Genomic DNA, 27681 nt, shown 5'->3' with positions numbered 1-27681 from the left:
AAAATAAGGTCACTGAAGGAACATAAAAAAACAAATAAAAAACAAAAATAAAAAAAGGACGAACGTAAAAGAACAAATACGTTTTTTTTAATCAAGAAAAACACACAAAATCATGTAAAAAAAAGCAAAAAAAAAAAAAAAAGCGAAATATAAAACAAACTAAAACATTAAAGAAGAAAAAGAGTAAAACAAATCGACGGTAACAAAAGACTAACGAGAATAAAGCGAAAAAAAGAAAATAGAAAAAGAAAATAATAGAGATAAGAAAAAAGAAAGACACAAAAAACAGGTCGATAAGGAGACAAAGTACCCCATGAAAAATAGAGGAGGAGGAGGAGGAGGTGGAGGAGGAGGAGGAGGAGGAGGAGGAGGGAGGAAAAAAAATGAGTATAGCGTTACGATGCAGAAGAAGGTGGAGGAAAGAATAAAAAAAGAGGAAAGAGAAGAGACGGAAAAAGAACAGAAGAAAAAGGATTAGGAAGAAGAAAAAGAACAAGAAAAACAAGAAGAGGAAAACAAGAACAAGAAAATAAAGAACAAGAAAACAACACGAGGAAAGGAAAAACGCGAAAGTAGGGAAAAAAGAAAGACAGAATATACAAGAATAGCGAAGAGGAGAAGGAAGAGGAGGAGGAAAATGAAGAAGAAGAAGACATAAAAGAAGACAATAACAAGAAAATAAAGAACAAGAAAACAACACGAGGAAAGGAAAAACGCGAAAGTAGGGAAAAAAGAGAGACAGAATATACAAGAATAGCGAAGAGGAGGAGGAAGAGGAGGAGGAAAATGAAGAAGAAGAAGACATAAAGGAAGACAAGAACAAGAAAATAAAGAACAAGAAAACAACACGAGGAAAGGAAAAACGCGAAAGTAGGGAAAAAAGAAAGACAGAATATACAAGAATAGCGAAGAGGAGGAGGAGGAGGAGGAGGAGGAGGAGGAAAATGAAGAAGAAGAAGACAAAAAGGAAGACAAGAACAAGAAGATAAAGAACAAGAAGACAACACGAGGAAACGAAAAAGCGAAAGTAGGAAAAAAAAGGGACAGAAAATACAAGAATAGCGAAGAGGAGGAGAAGGAGGAGGAAAATGAAGAAAAAGAAGACAAAGGAAGACACAACAGTACAATATCAAACAAGAAAAAGAACAATTAGGAGGAGAGGAACTAGATGGAAAAGAAAAGAATGAGGGGAATGAAAGGAGGAAGAAGGAGAGAGAGAGAGGGAGAAGGAAAACGCATAACATAAGAACATAAGAACGCAGGAGTCTGCAAGAGGCCGGTAGGCCTGTACGAGGCAGCTCCTTTGGCCCTAAGCTCCCGTGTATCTAACCCCACCTATTATCGCTGTCCATGAATTTATCTAGTCTATTTTTGAATGTGACAATTGTATTGGCACTCACCACATGACTGCTAAGCCTATTCCACTCATCCACCACCCTGTTAGTAAACCAATTTTTGCCTATGTCCCTGTTGAATCTGAATTTATCCAGTTTAAACCCGTTACTTCGTGTCCTACCCGGTTCTCTTACAAACAAAACCTTATGAATGTCTCCCTTATTAAAGCCCTTCATCCATTTATAAACCTCGATCATGTCTCCACGCACCCTTCGCCTTTCTAGAGAATGCAAGTTTAACTGTTTGAGTCTTTCCTCGTATGGCAAGTTTCTCAACCCCTGAATCATCTTAGTCATCCTCCTCTGCACCGATTCTAACATTTTGATATCCATTCTATAGTAGGGTGACCAGAACTGAACCGCATAGTCAAGATGAGGTCTAACTAATGCTAAATATAGTTTGAGGAAGACTTGGGCTTCTGTTGCTTACGCTCCTTGAAATAAATCCCAGTACCCTATTAGCTCGATTTCTAGCTTGAATGCATTGTGCCCTTGGACGCAGATCATATCTCACTAAGACACCTAAATCCATCTCGCACCCAGACCTACTTATGAGAGTGTCATTTAAGCAATAGATATGTGAGCGGTTGTTCACCTACACTCAGAATACTGCACTTCCTACATTGAACTCCATCTGCCATTTATCCGCCCAGTCATATAATCTGTTGAGTTCACCTTGAGACTACTAGAGTCCTGATCCGACTCAATTACTCTACCGATCTTCGTATCATCTGCAAATTTACTAACATCACTACTAATTCCTGTGTCTAAGTCATTGATATAAATAATAAACAAAAGTGGACCTAATACCGAACCTTGTGGGACCCCACTCGTAACACATCCCCAGTCAGATCTTTTACCATTGATTTTCAATCAATCTTACTATTGCTAAGCCAAGACTTGACCCAGTTAAAAACTTTACCCATTAATCCGTGAGCCTGTAATTTAAGCAACAGTCGTTGGTGAGGAACTTTTTCAAACGCTTTACTAAAATCAAGATAGATTACATCATAATTTTCATCTCTGTCAACCGCCTCAAATACTTTATTGTAGAAGGACAAGAGATTGGTGAGGCATGACCTACCTTTTGTGAACCCATGCTCCGAGTCGGGAATTGCTATGTTTCTCTAAATGCTCCTGAATGTTCCTGGCTATTATGGACTCCAGCATCTTCCCTATAACCGATGTTAAGCTAATTGGGCGATAGTTTGAAGCAACTGACCTGTCCCCTTTAAAAATCGGCGTCACATTAGCTACTTTCCATAGGCTCGGCACATAGTTAGTATTTACCGACATCTTAAAGATGTCGGTTAGTGGTTCACTGATTATATCACCTAGATAATTTTATACCCTCTGAAATATACCGTAAGGAACTGGCGAATTTTTCTTATTAAGATTATCTATCTCATCATGAACTACTTGCCTGGTAATGATTATATCCCTCAATTTATCGCCATCCCCGCCCTCGTACACCTGAACTCTTTCCGGTATAGTCGTTCGATCCTCCTGTGTGAATACTGAAAGGAAGTAGTCGTTCAACAATGTGCTCATATTTTCGTAATTTCTACTAGCTCCCTGTGTTTGTTTTCAGCGGTCCAATTTTCTCCCGTGTTTTTGTTCTATACATCTGAAAGAAGCCCTTAGGATTACTTTTCGCCTCATTTGCTACTTTGATCTCATAGTTCTTTTTGCTATCCTGGTGTTTTTCTTAACTAATCTAGATAGTTCGACGTACCGGCCCCTGAGATGTGTTTCCCATTCTTTATTTTCTGATAAATTCTTCTTTAACCCAATCTCGTGTTTTAGTCCACGAGTCATCCACTTAGGATCATTGTTTTCTTTTCTAAGTGTTCGCTGTGGTATATGCTGTCCTTGCCCCTCTACTATTACTCTAACTAAATTATTGTAAGACATTTCTACCTGGTTCTCCTGGCTCTCCAATCCGCAGTTCTGGCCCTCATGAATCCCTAAATTATCCCAGTTTACCCCTTCAAGATGTCTTCGAAGCCCCTCGTAGTTTGCTCTTCTAAAATCTGGCACTAACACTGGGTTTGGATGACGGGTTACCGCCCAGTCTAACCTAAAACGAACTGTTCTGTGATCACTATTTCCTAACTCTCCGCCCACCTCCAACTCACGTAGCAAGTTCCCATTATTGGTTAGGACTAAGTCTAATATGTTATCTCCTCTGGTAGGCTCAGTAACTACCTGCTTAAGGAAATTATCTTGTATAACTTCAAGAAAGTCCTCGGCTTCCAGGTCACCCACTAGATCTTCCCAGTCTATATTCCTATAATTAAAGTCCCCCATTACGCAGACATTTCTACTCATACTCGCCCTGCCAATCTCCTGTAGTAATATACTCGTGTCCTGCCTGTTAAGGTTGGGTGGCCTGTATATAACTCCTAGAGTTAGTTTTTCTTTCCCTTTGTAAACGTCCACCCAAACTGATTCTGAATCCATGTTAGTTTTGACTGAGTTGTTAACTAAACATTTAAGTGAGAGAGGTAAGTAAAGATGAAGGGAGGAATAGAGAAAAACAAGGAAGAGAACGAGTAAAGGAGAATGAAAAGAGGAAATAGAAAATGAAACAGAGAGGAAGAAGAAGGAGAGGCGAAGCGAGACGTAAGAACAAGGTAAAGAAAGGCGAGAAGAGGAATAGGAAGAACAAGAGAGAACAAGGTGGAGGAGAGGGTAGATAGGATAAAGAAGTGGAGAATGACAGGAAGAGAAGGAGGAAGAAGGGGAGAGAAAGAGGAAGAAGAAAGAGAATAAACGAAAGAGAACAAGGAAGAGAACGAGGAGGAGGAGAACGGGGTGAGTAAAGGAGGAAATGAAGAAGAGAATGACAGGAAAAGGAGAGAAGTGATGTTAGAGAGAGAGAGAGAGAGAGAGAGAGAGAGAGAGAGAGAGAGAGAGAGAGAGAGAGAGAGAGAGAGAGAGAGAGAGAGAGAGAGAGAGAGAGAGAGAGAGAGAGAGAGAGAGAGAGAGAGAGAGAGGAAAGAAAGAATATTATAACTAAATTTTCTTCCCTTTTTTTACCATTTCCTACATTTTACTTTAGTCTGCCTACGAACTGACATGCGAGAAATAGAAAACGGGCTGGACATAGAAAACGAATCCTGGCCTTAGTGATGACGCAATAGTATATGTGTGTGTGCGTGTGTGTGTGCGTGGTGATTAATACGTAAGCGTTGAAATTATTTATGGCATGATTTCTTGCTCTGTGACACCGTAGATATGTTTGCGTGTTGATGTCATGTCTGTCTGTCTATCTGTCTGTCTGTCTGTTTGTCTGTTTTCTGTTTCTTTCTGTTTCTTTTTTTATTTATTTATTTTTTTATTTTGTTTCTTTCTGTTTGTCTTTATTTTTTATTTTCTTTCTTTTTATTGCTTTCTTTCTTTCTTTCTTTCTTTCTCTCCTTCTTTCTGTCTTTCATTCCTTCTTTCTTTCTTTCTTTCTTTCTTTGTTTCTTTTTTTTTATTATTTACTTTCGATACTACTTTCTTTTTCTTTCTTTCATCCTTCCTTCTATCTATAATATATCTTTCTTTCTTTCTCTCTTCCTTCCTTCCTCCTTTCCTTCCTTCTCTCTCTCTCTCTCTCTCCAGCTACATCAACATTACATCAAATTCCTCTCCTTTTGTTTTGGTCTCGTATTGCTCGATAGGCTCTTTTTTTATACATATTTGTTATAATGATTTACTTTTATTATTTACTTCAGTTTTTCTTATAATTTCTGACACCGGTTAACACTTTTTTTCGCCTTCATTGAGTTTGTGTAAGAAAAGGATCACATGGATGTCTTGCTCTTAACAGTTTTTTTCTTATGGTACGATTATTGTCCATTTTTGAAGAGGTTACGTGGGAATTATATGTTTTTTTTTAATTATCTGATATCGTATACGTTTCTTGACGAGTAAAAACTATCGTGTTGTTGGCTGTTTGGTTTTCACATTCTGGTTTTTTTTTCTCCTTTTGTTGCGGTTATTGTTAATTTTTGAGGAGGTTACGGTGAATTTTGTGTTTTTTTATCGAATCTCATATATTTCTCGACGAATTTGTGAATGATTTGTTTGCTCTCTTACAAAGCTGATTTATTCCTTTTCTCCATTTCTTTTTCCACATATTTTCCATTTCTATTCAATTTCTATTCAATTATTATCCGTTTCTGAAGAAGGTACGTGAATTTTGTTATTTTTTCATATCTACTATCGTACATTTCTTGACGAGTAAAAATTATGAAGTGTTGGTTGACATTCACATTATTTTTTTTCTTATTTTACGATAATTATCCATTTTTGAGGAGGTTTCGTGAATTCTATGGTTTTTTTCATCCAGTCTCGTATATTTCTCGACGAATTTGTGATTGATTTGTTTGCTGTCTCACAACGCTGATTTATTCTTTCTCTCCATTTCTTTTTCGAATTATCATCCATTTCTATTCAATTTCTATTCAATTATTATCCGTTTCTGATGAAGGTACGTGAATTTTGTTATTTTTTTCATATCTACTATCGTACATTTCTTGACGAGTAAAAATTATGAAGTGTTGGTTGATATTCACATTATTTTTCTTATGTTACGATTATCATTCATTACTGAGGTTACGGTGATTTTTTTTTTTATCTAATCTCGTATATTTCTTGACGAATTTGTGGTTGATTCCTAGTCACTTGTTTGCACTGTCTCACGTAACTGGCTTATATATTTACTTTTTTTTAATTCATTGTCGGTATTTGATTTTTTATTCTTTTTATTGTTGATTTTACTGTTGATTTTTCATTGCCGATTTTTTATTTATTTAGAGAAAGGTGACGGTTAAACAAGAGGGCATATGTGTGCTGTTTCAACCCTCAAGCGAGATGCAAACGATCGATTAGTATAAAAGCTCTAATACTCTTTTATCATACTGAATTATATATCTTTTGTGTGTGTATACATGTGTCAGCGTGGATATGTATGTGGGTGTGTATTTTTTTTCGTGTGTGTGTGTGTGTGTGTGTGTGTGTGTGTGTGTGTGTGTGTGTGTGTGTGTGTGTGTGTGTGCGTGTGCGTGTTTACTTTTATTTCTGTGGGTGGTCATTCCTGTCATTCTTTATGGGTCAATCTGGCTGGTAAGGGGGCGTGGGTTTGTGTTGGAGGTCTGACCATTGACCGGGGAATCGCTTTATAACCGGCATAAAACTCGACAACTGAGTGGTAAGTTTTCGTTCCATACACTTTAGTAATCGGACCGCAGAAGTCATCCATTAAGTGTATCCGGCTCTGGTCAGGACTCAACCGGATAACGCTGGACAGATTTGGTGCCATTGTAACAGAAGGGACACAGGGGCAGTACCACAGTGCCATAGTGTTGTTGTAAGCGCTATGACCGATCTATATTCCCAGTGACCTCTCAAGTAATGGACTCTTTTGATTTTGCGGCGCTTTGGTGCGAATCGCCATAACTCCCTTATTTCTGGGGCTACAGAAATGTTTTTAATATCAATCGACGGCAAAATGAAAGGGCTATATTTGTTAATAAGCAACCTGGCTCAAAAAACGACTCGAAAGGGTAAAAAATCGAATAAATTCGCAAAAAAATACTCTGAAAAAAAAACTATTTTTGAGTTCCCAACCTTGAAACCCACTCATTTATTAAGAATCTCAAAAAACCTATTTAACAAATAATTTAGCCCTACCAATGTGCATTCCAATATGATGCATAACATTTCCCTACTTCCAGTAGTTTCGTCGCTAGAGCTCGAAACGTAAACCCTTTTGAGAGCGATTTTGACGAACTCCAGACACTTTGCCGTTTTTGTCTAGTGTGGCATTCCTATTACCTCTAGAAGGCTGTAATTTGGCATGGTCCCTCTTGGCAATGTAGTTTGACGAGCTCGAAGGATTGTTTGATAGCTCGATTCAGCGTCTGTCGTGGAGCCGTCACAAAATAGCCTGTTTTTTGGCCCTTTTGCCGCGATTTGGACTCGTCCTAGATTTTTTGCTTATAACTTTTTATTTATTTATTTAGTGCTTTCTAATTTTTTTTCTGATTATTACTTTGTATTAATAGAGCTTTCATTTGTCACCAAGCACGCCTTCCTAGCTTCAGTAGTTTTTGCTCGAGCTTGACCAGAATTCGCGACGAAAATACACCGAATCTGACTCATTTCACGCGCCGCGACGAAAAACCTTCCTGACGCCGCAAAAATTAATATATCTGCATAACAATTCATATATGAACACTTCAATATGTTGACTATCTTGTTTTAAAATCATGTTAAGATATCTATATAAAAAGTTACTATTTTAATATAATTATTTCACTATATAAATCAACCTATATTAAGCGCCTTATTATACATGTTATGTTTTATTTATATATATATATATATATATATATATATATATATATATATATATATATATATATATATATATATATATATATATATATATATATATATATATATATATATATATATATCTATATATATATATATATATATATATATATATATATATATATATATATATATATATATATATATATATTTTTTTTTTTTTTTTACGTCTACGCCTATAGCGCCGGTAGGCTTGCTTGAGGGGCCTGGATGCTAGTCGGCCCCAGGCCGTATTGGCGCAGGCAGGTGTTTATAGTGGCGCCATCTTCTCTTGGCTCATGCTGTCCCCCGGAACTCGTTCTTGATTCACTTGGACGGTTTCCTCTAGAGTCCGGGTTGATGGCTGGTCTTCAGGACAGCGTGTGGGTAGTTTTAAGCCACTCGGCGGTGGCTGAAATTATTATATAAAAATAGTAACATTTTATATAGATATCTTAAAATGATTTTAATGCAAGACAGTCAACATATTGAAGTGTTCATATATGAATGTTTATGCAGATATATTAATTTTTGTGGCGTCAGGAAGGTTTTTCGTAGCGGCGCGTGAAATGAGTCTGAGTGTGGAGCTAAACTGACCAGTAAATTCCCTCGAGGCAATATAGAGACGAATGACTAAACCAATCCGAGGACTTTGAAACTTGCCACAGAGAAAAAAATTATCAAGAAGCTTACGTATTAATTTTTCGTATTCATTTGTATACTCGTGGCTTTTAAGTGCATGTATTTGTGTATGTGTTTGTGTATTTGTGTATTCATTTGTGTATTCATTCGTATATTCATGGCTGTACGTGCGTGTGTTTTCATCCATACTTCTTTAAATACACCTTGCCGCCAGGGACCTTTCCCGACATGGCCGCGGCTGCAAACAACTTGACTTACCAACAACAACGCGATCTAAAAACAGCCTCGCTTGATTTCTTTGCATTATTGAGTTTCTTCTATATTTACCCTCCAAGCGGCGCTGGTCACGAGAGGGAGTACGGGAACGTGCGAGATGGTTTTGTCACCCAGTTTAAAAAGTGTGTGTATGTTCAGGGGTTAGTGGAACGTGTTAAAGACTTGTTATTCACGTTTTCCTTCTTGTTCTTCTGTATTTTTTTCGATTTTTTGGTTGTCTTTTTTCTTTTCCTTCTTTTTCGTGTTCATTTTCTCTTCCTCTTCCTCTTTCTTATATCTCTTCCTCCCCTTTTTATTTTTATTTATTATTTTTACAGCAAAGGAGACAGTTCAAGGGCAAAAAAAAAAAAAAAGGAAACGATAATGAAAAAAAAGCCCGCTACTCAAATTGCAAATCAAAATTGTTGTCTTCCTCATTTCTTTTCTTCGTTAAAATGTATTAAGGACTTTTCATTAATGTTTTTTTCTTGTTCTTATGTTTTTTTTTCTTGCTGATTTTTTTCTTTTACTTCTTTTCCGTGTTCTTTTTCCTCTTCTTCCTCCTCCTATTCCTGTATTTTTCTTTTGTTGGTTATCTTTTTCTTTTTCTTGTCTTCCGTACTCGTTTTCCTCTTCCTCCCTTATTCATGATTTTCTTCTCCTTTTCTTGGTTATCTTTTTCTTTTACTTCTTTTGCGTATTCGTTTTCCTCTTCTTCCTCCTCCTATTCCCATTTTTCTTTTTCTTTTCTTGGTTATCTTTTTCTTTTTCTTCTTTTTCCTCCTATTCATGTTTTTCTTCTTTTCTTGCTTGTCTTTTTCTTTTTCTTCTTCTTCGTTCTCATTTTCCTCTTCCTCCACTTCTTTTATTTATCATTACTATGTTATGGATTTGTTACTCCGTAAAAATAACTCTCCCTTTATCAAACTTTCAACGAGGCTACAAGAATATGTTATCGATTTGTTACCCCGTTGAAAATATGTCATGGATATGTTATGGTATTGAATCGTATGTTACTTATAAACGCGGGAGGCTGAAGGTGTTTGGGGTAGAATCTGAAGTCTACCGGATCGGAGCCTTTATAATCAGCATCGGAAAAGGTGGTTCGTGAAGGTGCCTTATGAGTGATGGATGGAGAAAGTGTGCGTGGGCGTGGCCGCAAGAGTAGTGACGGAGGTGTGAGAGTGGACGGAGTTATTTTTAGAGGAATTTGAAGTCTTGCGAGTTGATATTTAAGCAGCATCGGAGAAGGTTATTTGTGATGGTGAATTGTCGATAAATAATGATGATGATGTGTGTGTTTGTGTGTGTGTGTGTGTGTGTATGCGTGTGTGTGTGTGTGTGTGTGTGTGTGTGTGTGTGTGTGTGTGTGTGTGTGTGTGTGTGTGTGTGTTTGTGTGTGTGTGTATTTGTGTGGGTGTCTGTGTATGGCTAAGGATGTGTATGTTGTTTGTGTGTGCGTGTGTGTGTGTGTAAAAATATATGAAGGTATTTGGTTCCGTATTGTTAAGACACTTTTGGCTCTCACATCAACAATTCCCAAAGGCCAAAAAGAAGGTCAGTCGGGTTCTTATGCATGTTATCTTAGGTTCACGGTACAGGAGAAGGGTCTAACAACCACCAGGGTCATAAAACTACCCATGGAAATGCCCCTCACACCTCCTACGAAAGCCTTGTCAAATGTGTGTGTTTGGTCCTCGAAGAAGGTGAAGAGCTGTTTAGAAGGTGTCTGTTGTTTCTGAATTGGTAATGAGTGATGTTTCATAGTGAAAGAGAGCTTGGAATTTTGGGTGTTAGTTTAGGGAGGCAAGATTTAGCAATAAGTCTACGGGGTTTGCTTTCACGTTTCATTACCTTGTCTGTATACTCGGCGGCAACAAACAGATTTCAGTTCTCTGCCCCTCTTCCCTTTCTTTCCTTCCTTTACATCCCTCTTCCTCTCTTCAATCCCCTTCATGCAGTCAATGTTTAAGAATACAACCCTTGCTCCTCCTCCTTTTTCATTCGTATTTCTCCTCTCTTCCTTCTTTTCATAGGTATTTTTTTTCGTTTTACTGTCTTTTGTTCCTCTTTCTTTCCTCCTCTCTTTTTTTTTATATTTATGTAACTCTTCTTCCTTCTCCTCTCCTCCTTTCCTCCTCCTCCTCCTCCTCCTCTTCCTCTCTTACTTTCCTATTTTTCCTCTCTTCCTACTCTTCTTACTTATTTTTTTCGTTTTTCTCTCTTTTGTTTCTCCTCCTTTCCTCCTCTCTTTTTATTTATTTATTTAACTCTTCTTCCTTCTCCTCTCCTCCTTTCCTCCTCCTCCTCTTCCTCTCTTCCTTTCGTATTTTTCCTCTCTTCCTTCTCTTCTTACTTATTTTTTTCGTTTTTTCTCTTTTTTGTTTCTCCTCCTTTCCTCCTCTCCTGTTTTTTATTTATTTAACTCTTCTTCCATCTCCTTTCTTCCTTTCCTCAACCTCTTCTTCCTCTCTTCCTTTCGTATTTCTCCTCTTTCCTTTGACTTCATGTAGGGCGGTGCGTCATCAGTATTGAAATGTAAGTCTTTGTGATGGTGGTACGCGGGATAGTGATGAATAAGTTGTGTAAGGGCGGGGGAGTGATGGAGATTCGAACGTCAGGGGTGGAGAAGCGACGGTAATATATGCGTGCTTGTCTGGAGAAGTGATGGAGCTGTGTACGTGCGGGTGTAAAGAAGTGACTAAGTGCGTGTATCTCAAAGGCAAGAAAAAAAAAGAGAAAAAGAAAGAAAGAAAAAAAAAGCCTGCTAATCACTGCCCCTATAAAAAAGAGTATCGATTCGTGTCACCTCAAATTTCCTGAGTCAATTCATTTCTCCTGATTTAAGTGGTAATTAGTTAAGGACCATGCACTTCAACCTAGCTCCCATATTTCCAGCTCTTGCTTCCTGGCACGGAGATGAACGCTGAGGCTACGCGCACTTTAGCTATTTACACTTCAGCAGGTTATTATACTTTACCTCCCTCGGCTATACCCTTGACGGAGATGAACTCTGAGGCCACGCGCACTTTAGCTATTCACAGTTTAGCAGTTTAATTTACCTCCTTTGTCCATATCCTTGACGCAGATGAACGCTGAGGCTACGCGCATTTTAGCTTTTTACAGTTTATCAGTTTACTTTAATTTACTTCCCTTGTCCATATCCTTGACGGAGATGAACGCTGAGGCTTCGCGCATTTTAGCTTTTTACAGTTTATCAGTTTACTTTAATTTACTTCCCCTGTCCATATCCTTGACGGAGATGAACGCTGAGGCTTCGCGCATTTTAGCTTTTTACAGTTTATCAGTTTACTTTAATTTACTTCCCTTGTCCATATCCTTGACGGAGATGAACACTGAGGCAACGCGCATTCTAGCGGTTTACAGTTTAATAGTTTACTCTCCCTTCCTCGGGCATATCCTTGACATCATTTCCATCAACATCAGTCAGCTAAACGCTTTTCCTTACGAGTTTTCTGTGAACCAATTTTACAGGCTAATGGCTAACTCAAACACATTAATTTTCTCCTGACAGTAATAGGACGGCGCAAATAGGCCAAGGAAAATGCAATTGGAAGAGGCAAATGGAGTTTGAAGAAGGTGAAGAGCTGTTTAGAAGGTGCCTGTCGTTGTTGTGTTGGTAATAAGCGATGTTTCTTAGTGAGGGGGAGCTTGGAATATTAGGCGTTTGTGTAGGGAGGTGAGTTTTGGGATTAAGTCTACGGGGTTTGATTTCACGTTTCACTATCTCCTCTTTTTTATTCGTAGCGGTCATTAACACATTTTTCTTTCTTTTTTGTTGCATTATTCTGACTATCATCATCATCATCATCATCCATCCATCCCTTATTTTTATCGATCTTTTTTGTCATACTTACTTGTTCTGTCTCACTTTAATTCTACGCCTTTCTTCCTTTACTTTCCTTTCCATCCCTTCTTCTTTTTTCATTCTTTTAATCTATTTCTCAGTTTCTTATAACTTTTCCTCCTCTCCTCTCAGTTCAATTTTGTCTTTCCTTTTCTTTACTCTATTTTTTCATACCTTCTATCCCTTCCCTCCTCCTTTTTCTCATTCTTTTCATCTATTTCTCAATCCCTATAACTTTTCCTCCTTTCCTCTCATTTCAACTCTGTCTTTCCTTTGCTTTCCGAGATATCCATAATCCTTTACACTATTTTTTCATACCTTCTTTTCCATCCCTCTTTTTTTTCATTCTTTTCATCTATTTCTCAACCCCAATAACTTTTCCTCCTTTCCTCTCATTTCAACTCTGTCTTTCCTTTGCTTTCCGAGATATTCATAATCCTTTACACTATTTTTTCATACCTTCTTTTCCATCCCTCTTTTTTTCATTCTTTTCATCAATTTCTCAATCCCTATAACTTTTCCTCCTTTCCTCTCATTTCAACTCTGTCTTTCCTTTGCTTTCCGAGATATCCATAATCCTTTACACTATTTTTTCATACCTTCTTTCCCATCCCTCCTCCTTTTTCTCATTCTTTTCGTCTATTTCTCAATCCCTATAACTTTTCCTCCTTTCCTCTCATTTCAACTCTGTCTTTCCTTTGCTTTCCGAGATATCCATAATCCTTTACACTATTTTTTCATACCTTCTTTCCCATCCTCTTTTTTTCATTCTTTTAATCTATTTTTCAGTCCCTTATAAATCTTCCTCCTTTCCTCTCATTTCAACTCTGTCTTTCCTTTGCTTTCCGAGATATCCATAATCCTTTACACTATTTTTTCATACCTTCTTTTCCATCCCTCTTTTTTTTCATTTTTTTAATCTATTTTTCAGTCCCTTATAAATCTTCCTCCTCTCCTCTCATTTCAACTCTGTCCTTCCTTTTCTTTCTGACATATCCTTAATTCTTTATATTCTTCTTCTCACACCTTCTTTCTCATCATTCTAATTAATTCTTCATCCCTTCCCACCCAACCTTCCATCTCTCATCTCACCTCACTGTCCTTCCCTTTCTTACCATCTTATTTCTTATTCTGTTGTCAATTATTTACACCTGTTCTCCTTCCTGCCTTCCTCATGCTTCGTCTTATCTATCTTTCAGTCTTTGAGACACGTCCATATCTCTTCTTTCACCTCCCTCTTTACTTCCCTTCCTTTCCTTCCTATCTTCCTTCTCCTCTTCCTGCCTTCCTTTCCTTCTTCTAATCAATTCTTCACTCCCTTCACATTCGCCCTCCTCTCCTCTTACCTCCGTTTATCCTGTTCTTATTTTCTTATCCTTTTTCCAGTTCTTTACACTCCTCCTCCTCCTCCTTCTCCTCTTCTTCCACTCTACCTCTCCCATTTAGATCTCAGTTCTATGCCATTCTGCTTTCCTTTCCAATTTTTCTCTCAATTCTTTACACTCCGTCTCCTCTTTTCTTCCTTTCTCTTCTAGCTCCCTTTTCTAACTTTCCTACCTTTTCTTTGTACTCCTTCTCTCCTCCGTTCCCTTCTTCCAATCAATTCTTCATTCTCTTCCCACGCAGCCGTCCATCTTTCACCGCACCTTCCTTTGTCCTTCCTTTTTTTTTTCCAATCATATAAATTTCTTCCTCTCCTTTTCTTTGTACTCCTTCTCTCTTCCTTTCCCTTCTTCCAATCAATGCTTCTTCCTCTTCCCACACAGTCGTCCATCTCTCACTGCACCTCACCCTCCCCTGTCCTTCCTTTCTTTCCCAGTCATATATATTTCTTACTCTCCTTCTCTTCCTCCCTTCCTCTCCTATTCTTTCATTCATTTTTTTAGTCCCTTCCCATTTGTCTTCCTCTTCTCCATTCACCTTCCCCTGTCCTTTCCTTTTTTCGTATGGTTTTCCCAAATCTAAATACTTCTCCTTCTCTTTCCTTTTCTTTTCCATCTCTCAAATACGTTTTTTAGCTTCTTTCCACCTGTTCTCTTCTTCTTCTCTCTCTCTCTCTCTCTCTCTCTCTCTCTCTCTCTCTCTCTTGCCAATTCTAAACACCTCTTTCTCCTTCTCCTCCCCTTCCTTTCCCATCTAGCTTACAAGTCTGTGCCCCTCTTCCCTCTCTTTACACTCTTTGCACCCATCATTCTCTCTTACTTTCCCATCCTTCCTCTAATCAATTCTTCATCCCTTCACGCCCATCCCTCAGCTCGCCTCACTGTCTTCCCTTCCATCCTCACGCATAATAAGCCGTCACCTCGCCTCAGCCGCTGCCTAGGTATGTTGACGCTTCTAGATTGCCGGGATGAATATTAGCCAAGCGCGGGGCGGCCACAGAGGGGAGAGAGGGGAGCCTTATCGGGAATCCATAGCCTGGGAAGGGGAACAGAAGGGGCGCCCACGAAGAACCGAAGCAGGAATCCACCACCGCAGCGAGTATGGATTAGCCTGGATTGGATTTGGCGAAAGCTTTGTGGACTATATTCCTTACCCTGCCTCACCCTCTCTCTCTTTCTCTCGCACTCTTTCTCTTTTGCTTTCTTTCTCTTTTTCTTCCTATCTATCTATCTATCAATTTATCTATCTTTTTCTCTCTATCTGTCTCTGTCTGTCTCTTTATCTTTCTTTCTTTTTTACTTTCTTTTTTCTTTCTTTCTTCCTTTCTTTCCTTCTTCTTTCTTTCTTTCTTTTTTCTTTCTTCCTTCCTTTCTTCCTTTCTCTTATCAGTAGCATAATAATCTTCTTTTTATTTTTTTATTTATCTTTGATTTCTTTATTTCCTTTTTTCCTTTCTTTCTTTCTTTCTTTTTTTTCTCTTTTTCTCTCTTTCTTTCTTTCTTTTTTCTTTCTCCCTTCCTTCCTTCCTTTCTTCCTTCCTTCTTTCCTAACTTCCCTCCCTTTCTTACCCATAACCTCCCATCTCTCTCTCTCTCTCTCTCTCTCTCTCTCTCTCTCTCACGCATTTCTTCCTCCATTGAATCCTCTTGCGCTACGTCACGGAAGAGAGAGAGAGAGAGAGGGAGAGGGAGAGAGAGAGAGAGAGAGAGGGAGGGAGGGACATAAGGCACTGCAACACCCGCGTAACCTCAGTGTGTGCCCGGCGAGGGTCGGGGTATGGCGGTGTGATTCTACGCCGGCCAGTTCTCTTACCCTCTCGTCGCTCGCCTCGGCTTTTACTCCTGGCTTTTGCATCGGCGTGAGATGAAAAGAAGAAAATAAACACTTTTACGTACTCCAAGGGTGATGATTACGATACAGATAGACGGATAATCACTCTAATGCCTTGTAGTACTTGTGGGAACTGGATAAACTTGAGAAATCTTAAAGAAACTGAAGAAGGAAGCGAGGAAAGTTTTGGTTTGTTGGAAAATACACATCGTAATACACTTTTAGGGTGATAACAGCGATACATGTGGATGGATAATCACTCTAATGGTTTATATTGCTTGTGGGAGTTGGATAAAATTGAGGAAACTTGATGAAACTGAAGAAAGAAGAAGAGTGTCTGGAAGGTCGCATGTGGTATAAACAGAACTATAACAAGGGTGACATTTACGATACATATGGACGGCTGACCACCTTAACAACTTAGATAGGACTTAATAAACTAAAGAAAGAAACAAAGAAGAAAGAAGAAGAGTGTGTGGAAGGTCGCATGTGGTATAAACAGAACTATAACAAGGGTGACATTTACGATACATATGGACGGCTGACCACCTTAACAACTTAGATAGGACTTAATAAACTAAAGAAAGAAACAAAGAAGAAAGAAGAAGAGTGTCTGGAAGGTCGCATGTGGTATAAACAGAACTATAACAAGGGTGACATTTACGATACATATGGACGGCTGACCACCTTAACAACTTAGATAGGACTTAATAAACTAAAGAAAGAAACAAAGAAGAAAGAAGAAGAGTGTGTGGAATGTCGCATGTATATAAACAGAACTATAACAAGGGTGACATTTACGATACATATGGACGGCTGACCACCTTAACAACTTAGATAGGACTTAATAAACTAAAGAAAGAAACAAAGAAGAAAGAAGAAGAGTGTGTGGAAGGTCGCATGTGGTATAAACAGAACTATAACAAGGGTGACATTTACGATACATATGGACGGATGATCACCTTAACAACGTACATAGTACTTAATAAACTAAAGAAAGAAACAAAGAAGAAAGAAGAAGAGAGTGTGGAAGGTCGCATGTGGTATAAACAGGACTATAACAAGCGTGACATTTACGATACATATGGACGGCTGACCAACAACAGCTTAGATAGGACTTAATAAACTAAAGAAAGAAATAAGGAAAGCGTTCGTGTAAAGTCGTATAAGTAACAAACAGTGTAGCAAACTTTCAAGAGAGATAAGTTTGAAGTGTAGAGGACAGTTCAAAGTAAAGAACGTGATACAGATATAGAGAGTAACATTGCAAATACATAAATTACTTGTTGCGTTACGAGAAACTTAATAAGCCTGAGGAAACTTGCATAGAGGGGAGAAGCTATTGAAGAAGACACTGGCGACAGGACAGCGTTGAGTGAAGGGAGTTGAAGAGACGTTAATTCTGATACAAAAAAAAAGAGCAAGGGAAGTGTTGATATAAGTTTTAGGGCAGAAAGAAAAAAATTAACAGCATAGATTTTTTATTTTATTTTTACAACAAGGAGACAGCTCAAGGGCCCCCCAAAACAGGAAACAATAATAAAAAATAAACCCACTACTCGCTGACGACAGTTTAAGGTGTATAAAGCGATACAGAATGACACACTAATACTATAAACGCATAAATATCTTGTTGTGTATCTAGGAAACTTAATAAAACTTGAAGGAACTTGCGCGATTGGAAGAAACTTTGGGGAGACATTAACGTGAAGTGACAAACGTAAAAAACAGTTGAAGAGACGTCGAGGTTGATGCGAATAGACAAACCGACGCTTCCAACACCTGACTAACTTGTTGCGCCCTGGAAACTAGCGAGGCACGAGCGGACCCGAGTGGAGCGAAGGAGGTGGAGTGCAATATCGACGTGTACGGAGGATGTGATGAATATTTTAGAGCCTCTGGGACCCGTGGGACTTAAGACGCGTGACTGAGGGAAGAGACGAAGGTTACCCAGCGAGAGAAAGGCGGAGAAGAAAGCGGTCCTGTTATTAAGTGACTGAAGGGTTGGTGACTAAGAGAAAAATTAAGAAAGTAAGTGGGTGAAACAAACTGGGTAAAAGAAAAGAAAAAAAGTTACCTGTACGAAATGACTGAAGCGATGAAGATTACTTAGATAGAAAGGAAGAGAAGAAAGAAGTCCTGTTATTAAGTGACTGAAGGGTTGGTGGTTAGTTAGAGAGAAAGGAAGTGAGTGGGTGAAGCTAACTGGGTAAAAAGAAAAGAAGAAAAGTTACCTGTACGAAATGACTGAAGCGATGAAGATTACTTAGAGAGAAAGGAAGAGAAGAAAGAAGTCCTGGTATTAAGTGATTGAAAGGTTCGTGGTTGAGAGAAAGGAAGAAAGGAGAAGTTGAAAAGAGGAAGATAAAGTGGCTGAAACAAGCTGATGAAGACAAGGTAAAAAGGAAAGAAGAAAAATAGTCCCCATATTAAGTGAGTGAAGGGTTGGTGGTTAGCTAGAGAGTAAGGAAGAAAGGAGGAGAAAGGAAGAAAGTTAAGAGGTTGAAACAAGCTAATGAAGACAGGGTAAAAAGGAAAGAAGAAAAGTGGTCCCCATATTAAGTGACTGAAGTGTTGGTCGTTAGCTAGAGAGTAAGGAAGAAAAGGAAACGTTACAGTCCCCCCCGTATTGTAATGCTGAAGGGAACTGAAGAAGGAAGAATTAAGAGAAACGAAGAGAAGATAGCCGTCCAGTGAGGAGACAAGACATAAAAAAGAAAAAGAAACAAAACAAAAGAAAAAAAAATCAAGTCTCCAAACAAGGAAAACAAAAATAAAGAGAACATAAAGCGAAACAAGAAAAGAAAAACAAGAAAACAAGTAAATTCTGAAAACTGAGTGACTGAAGGGCGAAGGTTAACTAGAGAGAAAGGAAGAAAACAGACTGGCTGAAAAAAAAGTTGCAGGTTGAGTAAAGTCTGAAAATTAGGTGACTGAAGGAACGAAGGTTAACTAGAGAGAAAGGAAGAAAATAAGGTGGATGAAAATATACTGATGAAGGTTGGGTGAAGAGAAACAAAAGAAAAATAAGACCCCGTAAAAAGTGACTGAGGAAACGAAGATTAGCTAAAGAGATAAGAGGGAAAGAGAGAGCAGTCCTTGTTTCCAGTGGTGGGAGAGAACTGATAAAGAGTAGGATAAGAGGAAAAGAAGATAAGAAGTAAAAAGTGCCTGAAATAAAAAGACTGAAGGAAATAGATGGTTAGATAAAAATAAAAGAAAAAATAAGAAAGAAGCTGTCCTGTTTGAAGTGATTGAAGAGAATTGATGATGGTTGGTTACTAGGAAAAGAAGAAAAATGACCCTGAATAAAAGGACTGAACAGAATTGATGAAGGTTAAATAAGAATACAAGAAGAAAAGAAGAAAGAAAGCTGTCCCTGTTTGAAGTGGTTGAAGAAAATTGATGACCCTGAATGAAAAGACTGAACAGAATTGGTGAAGGTTAAATAAGAATAAAAGAAGAAAAGAAGAAAGAAAGCTGTCCCTGTTTGAAGCGGCTGAAGAGAACTAATGAAGACAGAGTAAAGGGAAAAGAAGAAAAATCACCCTGAATGAAAAAACGAACATAATTAAAGGTTAGAAAAGAATTAAGGAAGAAAAGAAGAAAGAAAGCTGTCCCTGTTTGAAGCGGCTGAAGAGAACTAACGAAGACAAGGTAAAAAGAAAAGAAGATAAAAATGCCTGAATGAAAGGACTGAAGAAAACTGATGATTAGACAAAGAAGAGAGAAAAAAAGAAAAAAGAGTCCTGTTTGAAGTGCCTGAAGAAAACTGATGAAGACAGAGTAAAAAGAAAAGAAGAAAAATTACCCTGGATGAAAGGACAGAAAAAAACCGATGATTAGATAAAAAAAGAGAGAAAAAAAAGAATATTCGAAGCTGTCCCTTTTTGAAGCGGCTGAAGGGAACAGACGAAAACAGGGCAAAAAGAAAAGAAGAAAAATTACCCTGAATCAAAGGACTGAAAAGAAATTGACTAGATAAAGAATAAGAGAAAAAGAAGAAAGAAACGTGTCCCTGCTTGAGGTGGCTGAAGAAAACTGAGGAAGACAGGGCAAAAGGGAAAGAAGAATGTCCCTGAATAAGAGGAATGAAGATGATTGACGGAGGTTGTGAAGGTGATTGAAGGGAATTGACGAAGAGTGGATAAAAAGCAAGGAAGATAAAGTTGGGTGTATAAAAAGAACTAAAGAGAATTGGTGAAGATTGAGTAAAAGGAAAATAAAATCAATGGTTAAACACATCGAACCACGTGACTAATAATAAAACTTCAGTTAAAAAAAAAAAAAACACGAAAAAAAACGAGAAAGCAAGTATATATAACAAAGGGTGAGGCAAAAAAGTGACGTAAAATAAAATAGAAAACTGCTTCGTCTTAAAATTGAATTATAAGAAAGGGAAACGGAAAAATCAGAGGAAATTTAGCAAAAAAAAATGTGGAAAATAAAAAAAAGTGAGACAGCAAAGATAAAGTGAGGCAAAAAAAGGAAGACAAAACATAAGAAAACAAAGAAAATAGTTTAGTGAAGTCTGAAAATCGTTACCAAAATAAAGAAAACAAAAATAAGAAGAGTAGAAAAATGAAGACAACGAAGAGTGAAAAGGAAGAATAAAAAAAGAAAGGAAAAACAAAACAAAACTAATAAACAAAGGAAAACAAAAAGAAGAAAGAAGAAGGAAAAATAAAAAGAAAGGAAAAACAAAACAAATAAACAAAGGAAAACAAAAAAGTAGAAAGAAAAGGAAAAATAAAGAGGAAGGAAAAACAAGTAAGACATAAAAAGTAAACAAAACAAAACAAAGGAAACAAAGGAAAACAAAAAAGAAAGAAAAGGAAAAGGAAAACTAGGGAGAAACAAAACAAGACAAAACAAAACAAAGGAAACTAAGGAAAACAATAAAGAAAAAAGAAAAGAAACACGAAAACTGTGAAGCGTGAGACAAGAAAACAAAATAAAACAAAACAAAACAAAACAAAAAAACGAAAACAAGGCAAAGATGAAGAGAAGAAAAATTTCCCACGTATACAAGAGCAAAATAAAAGACTTCAAAATGACAGTCAGCCACAAACAGAGTCTTCCCAACAGCATCAAACTCCTCCTGTCCGCAATGCATAGTAAAGCTGCTTTGAAAGAGACGAAACACAGCACGCAAACTTTGACCGAACAGATTATAAAGTTGACGAAGAGAATGAGCCTTGAGGGGAGGGCCGAAGAAGATTAGGAAACATAGAGAACAGGAACACGAAAAAAATAACAGAAGAGAATAACAGAAATAAAAGAGTAACAACAGAGTAACAGAAATAACAGTGGAATAACAGAAGGAACCGAAAGGAAATAACAAATAAAGAGAAAAGGAACACGAAGAAAATAACAAGAGAATAACAGAAATAAAAGAGTAAGAACAGAGTAACAGAAATAACAGTGGAATAACAGAAAGAAACGGAACAAGAAGAAAATAAAAGAAATAACAAATAGAAGATAAACAAGAAGAAAATAACAGAAATAAGAGAATAAGAGATAAACTAAAAACAGGAAAACGGAAATAACAGAGAAACAAACAATAACAGTGGAACAACAGACTGAAAAAAAGGAAAAAAAAGTAAAGGAGCAAAGAAAACAACAAAAAATAACAAACTACAAAAATAACAAAACAATAAAATAAAGAAACTAAGAATCAGGGAGAATAAACCTTGAAGTGAGTGTCAAACCAATCCGAGAAACTCTTTTTAAACTCGATAACATAACTAATCCACTCTGAACATATATGACGTTGTGATAATACCAGACAGCACCAGATAGTCCCGACACAACGTACGTGGACCGGGAACAGAGGAGGAGGAGCGAGCGAGCGAAAGAGAGCAAGAAAGAAGGATAGAAAAAGTTTGTCTATAAGTGGTATAAATAGTGTATAGCTGGCAACGTATAATAGATAAAAAGAAATAAGAGAAGAAAAATAAGAACAGAAGATAAAATAAAGAGGAACGAGCGAGCGAAAGAGAGAAAGAAAGATTGATAGAGAAAGGTTGTCTTTAAATATTAGCTGGCAACGTGTGATAAATACAATACGAGGAAGAAAATGGTGACTAAGAACAGATAAAAGTAAGAAAAGAGAAATAGGAAAATAAGATACCAAAGAGGAGTGAGCGAGTGAGCAAAAGAGACAGGAAGAAAGATAAAAGAAGGTTGTCTATAAATATCACTTTGCAATGTATAACAAAGACAGTACAGAGAACATTTTGACAACTAAGGACAGATAAAGAGAAATAAGAAGAGAGAAATAAGAACGTGAGGTACATAACAATCAGACACAGGCAAGAACAAGAAAGAAAAACAAACAAACAGCAAGCTAACCTAACCTGACCTAACCTAACATCGCCCCCAAATCACAAAGAAATAACATAACAAGCAAAGACAAACAAGAACGAAAAAGAAATAAAAACAAACAGCAAGCTTAACCTAACCTAACCTAACGTCACCTCAAATCACAAAAAAATAACATAACAATCAGAAATAATCAAGAACAAGAAAGAAATAAACAAACAAACAGCAAGGCTAACTTAACCTAACCTAACCTCAACCTCAAATCACAAAGAAATAACATAACAATCGGAAATAATCAAGAACAAGAAAGAAATAAACAAACAAACAGCAAGGCTAACTTAACCTAACCTAACCTCAACCTCAAATCACAAAGAAATAACATAGCAATCAGAAACAGACAATAACGAGAAAAAAGAAGACAAATAAAAAGCCTAACCTGACCTAACTTAACCTCGTCCTCAAATCACACAAAAAATACCATAATATTCAGAAAAAGAAAAAAAAAACTCCAATCATGAACCCTTACGACCCTCTCCGGAGCTACACCAAACCCAAGCATGGCGACATATCCCTCGCTCTCTACCTCCCCTCCGCCGCCGCCGCCGCCGCCGCCAACCCCCACCACCTCCACTTCCACCACCAGCACCTCCAGCAGGCTCACTACCGCGGCGTTTACTCCCCCATCACCCCAACCTTCCACCCGACCTCCCCAATCCAGCCCTCGCGCCGACGGTCCTATTCCCCCATTCCCCCCGGCCGCGTCTCCCCCAGCCCTCTGTCAACCGAAGTGATGAAAGTCGCAGAGTACCAGGTAAATAGATAGATAGATAGATAGATTGGTAGATAGATATTTAATTAGTTTTTATTATCGTTTTTCTTATATTCTGTTTTCTTTATTTATATACTTAAGTTGTATTCTTGTATCTAGATGAATAGTAGATAGTTAGATAAGTAAGTATGTAGAGTTTAATAGAAATTGATATTGATAGATAGAGAGAGATAGAGAGAGAGAGAGAGAGAGAGAGAGAGAGAGAGAGAGAGAGAGAGAGAGAGAGAGAGAGAGAGAGAGAGAGAGAGAGAGAGAGAGAGAGAGAGACAGGTAAACTCACTAATAGCCTTAATTACAACCTTCTCACCTGGCTACCTGTGTTTGTATAAGAGCTTAACACACACACACACACACACACACACACACACACACACACACACACACACACACACACACACACACACACACACCTTTACTAATGAGCTTAATTACGTTACCTTGTTACCTGGCGAGTCTGCACCTGTCTTAATAGTTGGGCCTAATAGACTTACCTTTTGCTAATGATGTCACGGGGTTCCTTGTCACTTGTGCTGCCCACCTGAGAGATATGGGCAGGTGAAAGGTGTTGAGTTGGTGGCCAGGCAGGAGGGAGGTGTTTCTGATAAGGGTGTGACGTGGGGTGGGTTTTTTTTCGTCTTTATCTCTTTTTTTGTGTGTGTGTTTTGTCTTTGATTTTGTTTTTGTTTCGTTGTGTTTGTGGTTGTTTTTATTATTGTTCTTGTTTGTTTTCGTTTTCTTTTTTTTTTCGTTATTTTTTTCTTCTTTTTCGTGTTCCTGTTCATTTCTCTTTGTTCTTTTGGTTCTTGTTCTTTTTTGTTTATATTTTTTTTATTCTTATGTCTTTTCTTTTTTTTATTATATTGTTCTTTTGTTTATTCGTGTTCATTTTTTTTTTGCAATTTTTTTCTTGATTTCGTTCTTTCATACACTTTGTTTTGTTCTTTCTCGTTTTCTTGTTATTTTTTTTTTGTTCTCTTTTGTTCGCTTATATTCTTGTTCGTGTTCATTTTATTGTTTTCTTTCTTGTTCTTGTTCCTCTTCTCTTTTTGTTTTCGTATTCTCCTCTTCCTCCTCCTCCTCGTTCTCCCCCTCCTTCTCCTCCTCCTCGTCCTGCTCCTCCTCGTCCTCCTCGTTCTCCCCCTCCTCCTCTTCCTCCTCCTCGTCCTCCTCCTCCTCGTTCTCCCCCTCCTTCTCCTCCTCCTCCTCGTCCTGCTCCTCCTCGTCCTCCTCGTTCTCCCCCTCCTCCTCTTCCTCCTCCTCGTCCTGCTCCTCCTCGTCTTCCTCCTCCTCCTCCTCCTCCTCCTCCTCCTCCTCCTCCTCCTCCTCCTCCTCCTCCTCCTCCTCCTCCTCCTCCTTCTCCTCCCCCTCCTCCACCCCAATAACACCTTTACCACCGGACAATATCAGATAAAAACACCCCCGCTCAGTGTTATGGATTTATCGTGCTGTCTCGGTTAGTCTTCCTTTACTCGTTATTTCTTGGTCCTTTGTCTTTTTTGAGCGAGCTGTGTGGGTTTTGAGGTTTGTTCTTTATCGTCCTTTTTCTTTTGCTTAGTGATTGAAGGTTGCTCAGAAATGGTAATGATGATGATAATAAGAATAAAAATATGAATGATGATGATGATGAGGAGGAGGAGGAGGAGAAGGATGATGATGATGATGATGGAGGAGGAGGAGGAGGAGGAGGAGGAGGAGGAAGAGGAGGAGAATGGTGATGATGATGATAGTAATAATAATAATAATAATAATAATAATAATAATAATAACAATAATAATAATAATAATAATAATAAAAAAAATAATACCAAACGACACCTTTTTTTTTCGTTTTTGTCTACGTTAAACTCCATATACTTCACTTCTATTACATAATTTCTAGGCCTATTTACTCCACCCTATCACTAACAGAAGAATTTTGTGCCTAAACGCATTAATTTGAGAACTGACTAAGAAAAACTAATGTAAAAGTGATTGAATCCTTCCCACGACCCAGACCTTTGCTGCAGAAGAGAATCAGAGAGTCTTACGAAGCATCGGATCGCCACTGGAACCAAACTTGATCTGCTAAATTTTTCCTCACTCATCACTTATTTTTGTTGGCATTTTCTCCTCGACATTTATATTTTACTTCTGGTTCATGAGTCGATTCTGTAAAATATATTCGCAATCTTTTCTTTTCTCTTTCCTTTCTTTTCTCCTTTAAGAACGAATATTTTTAAGGTATTTTCTCCTTATTACTTTTATTCAACTTCTGGTTCATGAGTCAGTTCTGTAAAACGTCCTCGCGATCTTTTCTTTTCTTTTTCCTTTTTTTCTCTTTTTGGAACGAACTTTTTTTCAGGTATTTTCTCCTCATTGTTTAACTTTTACTTTTTGTTCATAAGTAAATTCTGTAAAACTTCTTAGCAATATTTTCTTTTCTTTTCTTTTTTACTCCTTTAAGATCGAACTTTTTTCAGGTATTTTCTCCTCATTGTTTAACTTTTACTTTCGGTTCATGAGTAAATTCTGTAAAACATCTTAGTAATCTTTCTTTCCTTTTTTTCTTTTCTTCTCTCCTTCAAGAACGAACTAAGAATGGATTAAGATTTCACACGATCATGTTTTATAGATGTTGACTCTCTCCTGACTTCTTAAACGTGTGACCAACGAGATACTTGTCTTTTCTTTATGTATGAGGCCAACGAGACACTTCTTATTTTTTATGTATGTGAAAACGAAGAGCTTATTATTTTCTTAAGCGTGTGACCAGACAAACTTGTTATTATTTTACTCATGTGACCAGATAGTCCCTTTCTCTCCCTTAAAACACACGCTAACACTAACCACACATCTCTCTCCTTCCTTTCCTTTCCTCTCCTACCTTTCCCTCCGTCATTCCTTTCCTTTCCCTTCCTTTCCTTCCTTTCCCTCACTCTCCTACCCTTCAATCCTTTCTCCTATCCCTCGCCCCCTACCTTTCCCTCCCTTCCTTTCTCTCACTCCCCTACCCTTCAATCCTTTCTCCTATCCCTCGCCCCCTTCCTTTCCCTCCCTTCCTTTCTCTCACTCTCCTTCCCTTCAATCCTTTTTCCTATCCCTCGCTCCCTTCCTTTCCCTCCCTTCCTTTCCCTCACTCTCCTACCCTTCAATCCTTTCTCCTATCCCTCGCTCCCTTCCTTTCCCTCCCTTCCTTTCTCTCACTCCCCTACCCTTCAATCCTTTCTCCTATCCCTCGCTCCCTTCCTTTCCCTCCCTTCCTTTCTCTCACTACCCTACCCTTCAATCCTTTCTCCTATCCCTCGCTTCCTTCCTTTCCCTCCCTTCCTTTCCCTCACTCTCCTACCCTTCAATCCTTTCTCCTATCCCTCGCTCCCTTCCTTTCCCTCCCTTCCTTTCTCTCACTACCCTACCCTTCAATCCTTTCTCCTATCCCTCGCTTCCTTCCTTTCCCTCCCTTCCTTTCCCTCACTCTCCTACCCTTCAATCCTTTCTCCTATCCCTCGCTCCCTTCCTCTCCCTTCCCATCCTCAGACACACACACACAGACTCCCCCCCCCACCACACTATCCCCCACCACTACGACGACCCATACAACACCCTCCGACCCTCATCCTTCCCTTCCTGCCCGGCCCTGTTCCCTTCACGGCATTCCCACCCATCCCTCTCGCCTTTACCTTCACACAGGTTCGCAAGACGGTGGAGACGCTGTTCTTCCGCGACAACAAGAGGCGCATCGACTTCGTGCTGGTCTACAGGGACGATGAAGACCCGATACTGGCGGAGCATCGGCGGCTCTTCGAGGAGAACCTGATTGAAGAAGGACTGGAGCTGGAGACGGAGGACAAGACGGTGAGTAGGAAATAGATAGATAGATAGATAGTCCACTTATCGAAGAACAGCAAAATTAATCTGTTCGGAAGAACAAATCTTCCGAACACTCCGCCCGGGGTTCGAACCCGGGCCCCGAGGCGGGCGGCGCACCCGTCAGCCAGGGGAGTCCCCGCGGGGCCCCGGCCTGAGCCGCGCCTCACGGTGACCTGTTTCAACCTTTGTCTTGCTTTACTGTTCAGCCGAACTTGCCTTCCTCAGCTTTGTTCCGTGTTTTTCCTCCCTTATTCCTCTCTCTGGCGTTACTTTCCCGGCCTTTCCTGTTCCGTGCGTGTTTTCCAGTTGTCTTCCTTCTTGTTCTCATTCTTCGGGCCTTGCTGCCGCAGGCGTATCTAGCTCCCCGGGTGTTTTCCCTTCTTCTCCTCGCCGTCGGCCTCGGGGCGTGAGGCGGCGGGCCGGGCGGCAGCGGGATGAAGCGTCGCGGCTCCGGGGCCGCCCGCTCAGGGCCCCAGGGGCCGTCGGGCCAAAGGGCAGGCATCCCCATGGCCAGCCAGACGCAGAACCCCACCAGGAGCACCGCCACCGGCGTGGGCAGCAGCGCCCGCACGCCGTCGGCACGTGCTGCAGTCCCCGCCTGAGAGCAGACGTGACCGCCGCCCGCTCCTCTGCCGCCTTCCTGGCCGCCTCCCTCTCCTCTGCCGCCCTCCTGGCCGCCGCCTCCTCCTGGGCGGCCCGGAGCTCAAAGTCTCGCAGCAGCTCGGCGAAGACGGAGCCCGAGTCGGGGAAGCGGACGGGGCGGGGCGGGGCCACTCGGTGGGGACAGCCGGGTCGGTGGACGGTGTTGTCCCGCTCCTCGGCGTGCGCCAGCTGCAGGAGCCGCTCCAGGCGCCGGTCTTTCCTGTCCCGTTTGTGTTGTTCTCTTCCTTTCCTTGCTTTTCTTGTTTTTCCGGCTTTGCTTTCCCCAGCGTGGCTACTTT

General features: G+C 39.3%; 1 protein-coding gene across 1 annotated transcript in view; it reads left to right on the top strand.

Annotated features, from left to right (window-relative positions):
* The window catches only part of LOC127005343 (uncharacterized), a 135976-nt gene that overhangs the window by 51354 nt on the left and 56941 nt on the right, over window positions 1–27681 (top strand). The window contains exons 5-6 of the mRNA XM_050874110.1: window positions 26561–26729; window positions 27091–27517. Of these exons, the coding sequence (XP_050730067.1) occupies window positions 26561–26729; window positions 27091–27517 (596 nt within the window). The remainder of the gene's footprint in view (window positions 1–26560; window positions 26730–27090; window positions 27518–27681) is intronic.

The sequence above is a fragment of the Eriocheir sinensis genome, chromosome 30, assembly GCF_024679095.1.
Source record: "Eriocheir sinensis breed Jianghai 21 chromosome 30, ASM2467909v1, whole genome shotgun sequence".
NCBI classification, from domain to species: domain Eukaryota; kingdom Metazoa; phylum Arthropoda; class Malacostraca; order Decapoda; family Varunidae; genus Eriocheir; species Eriocheir sinensis.
Note: the sequence above shows the minus strand (reverse complement) of the source record. Positions and strands in the feature narration are given on the sequence as shown.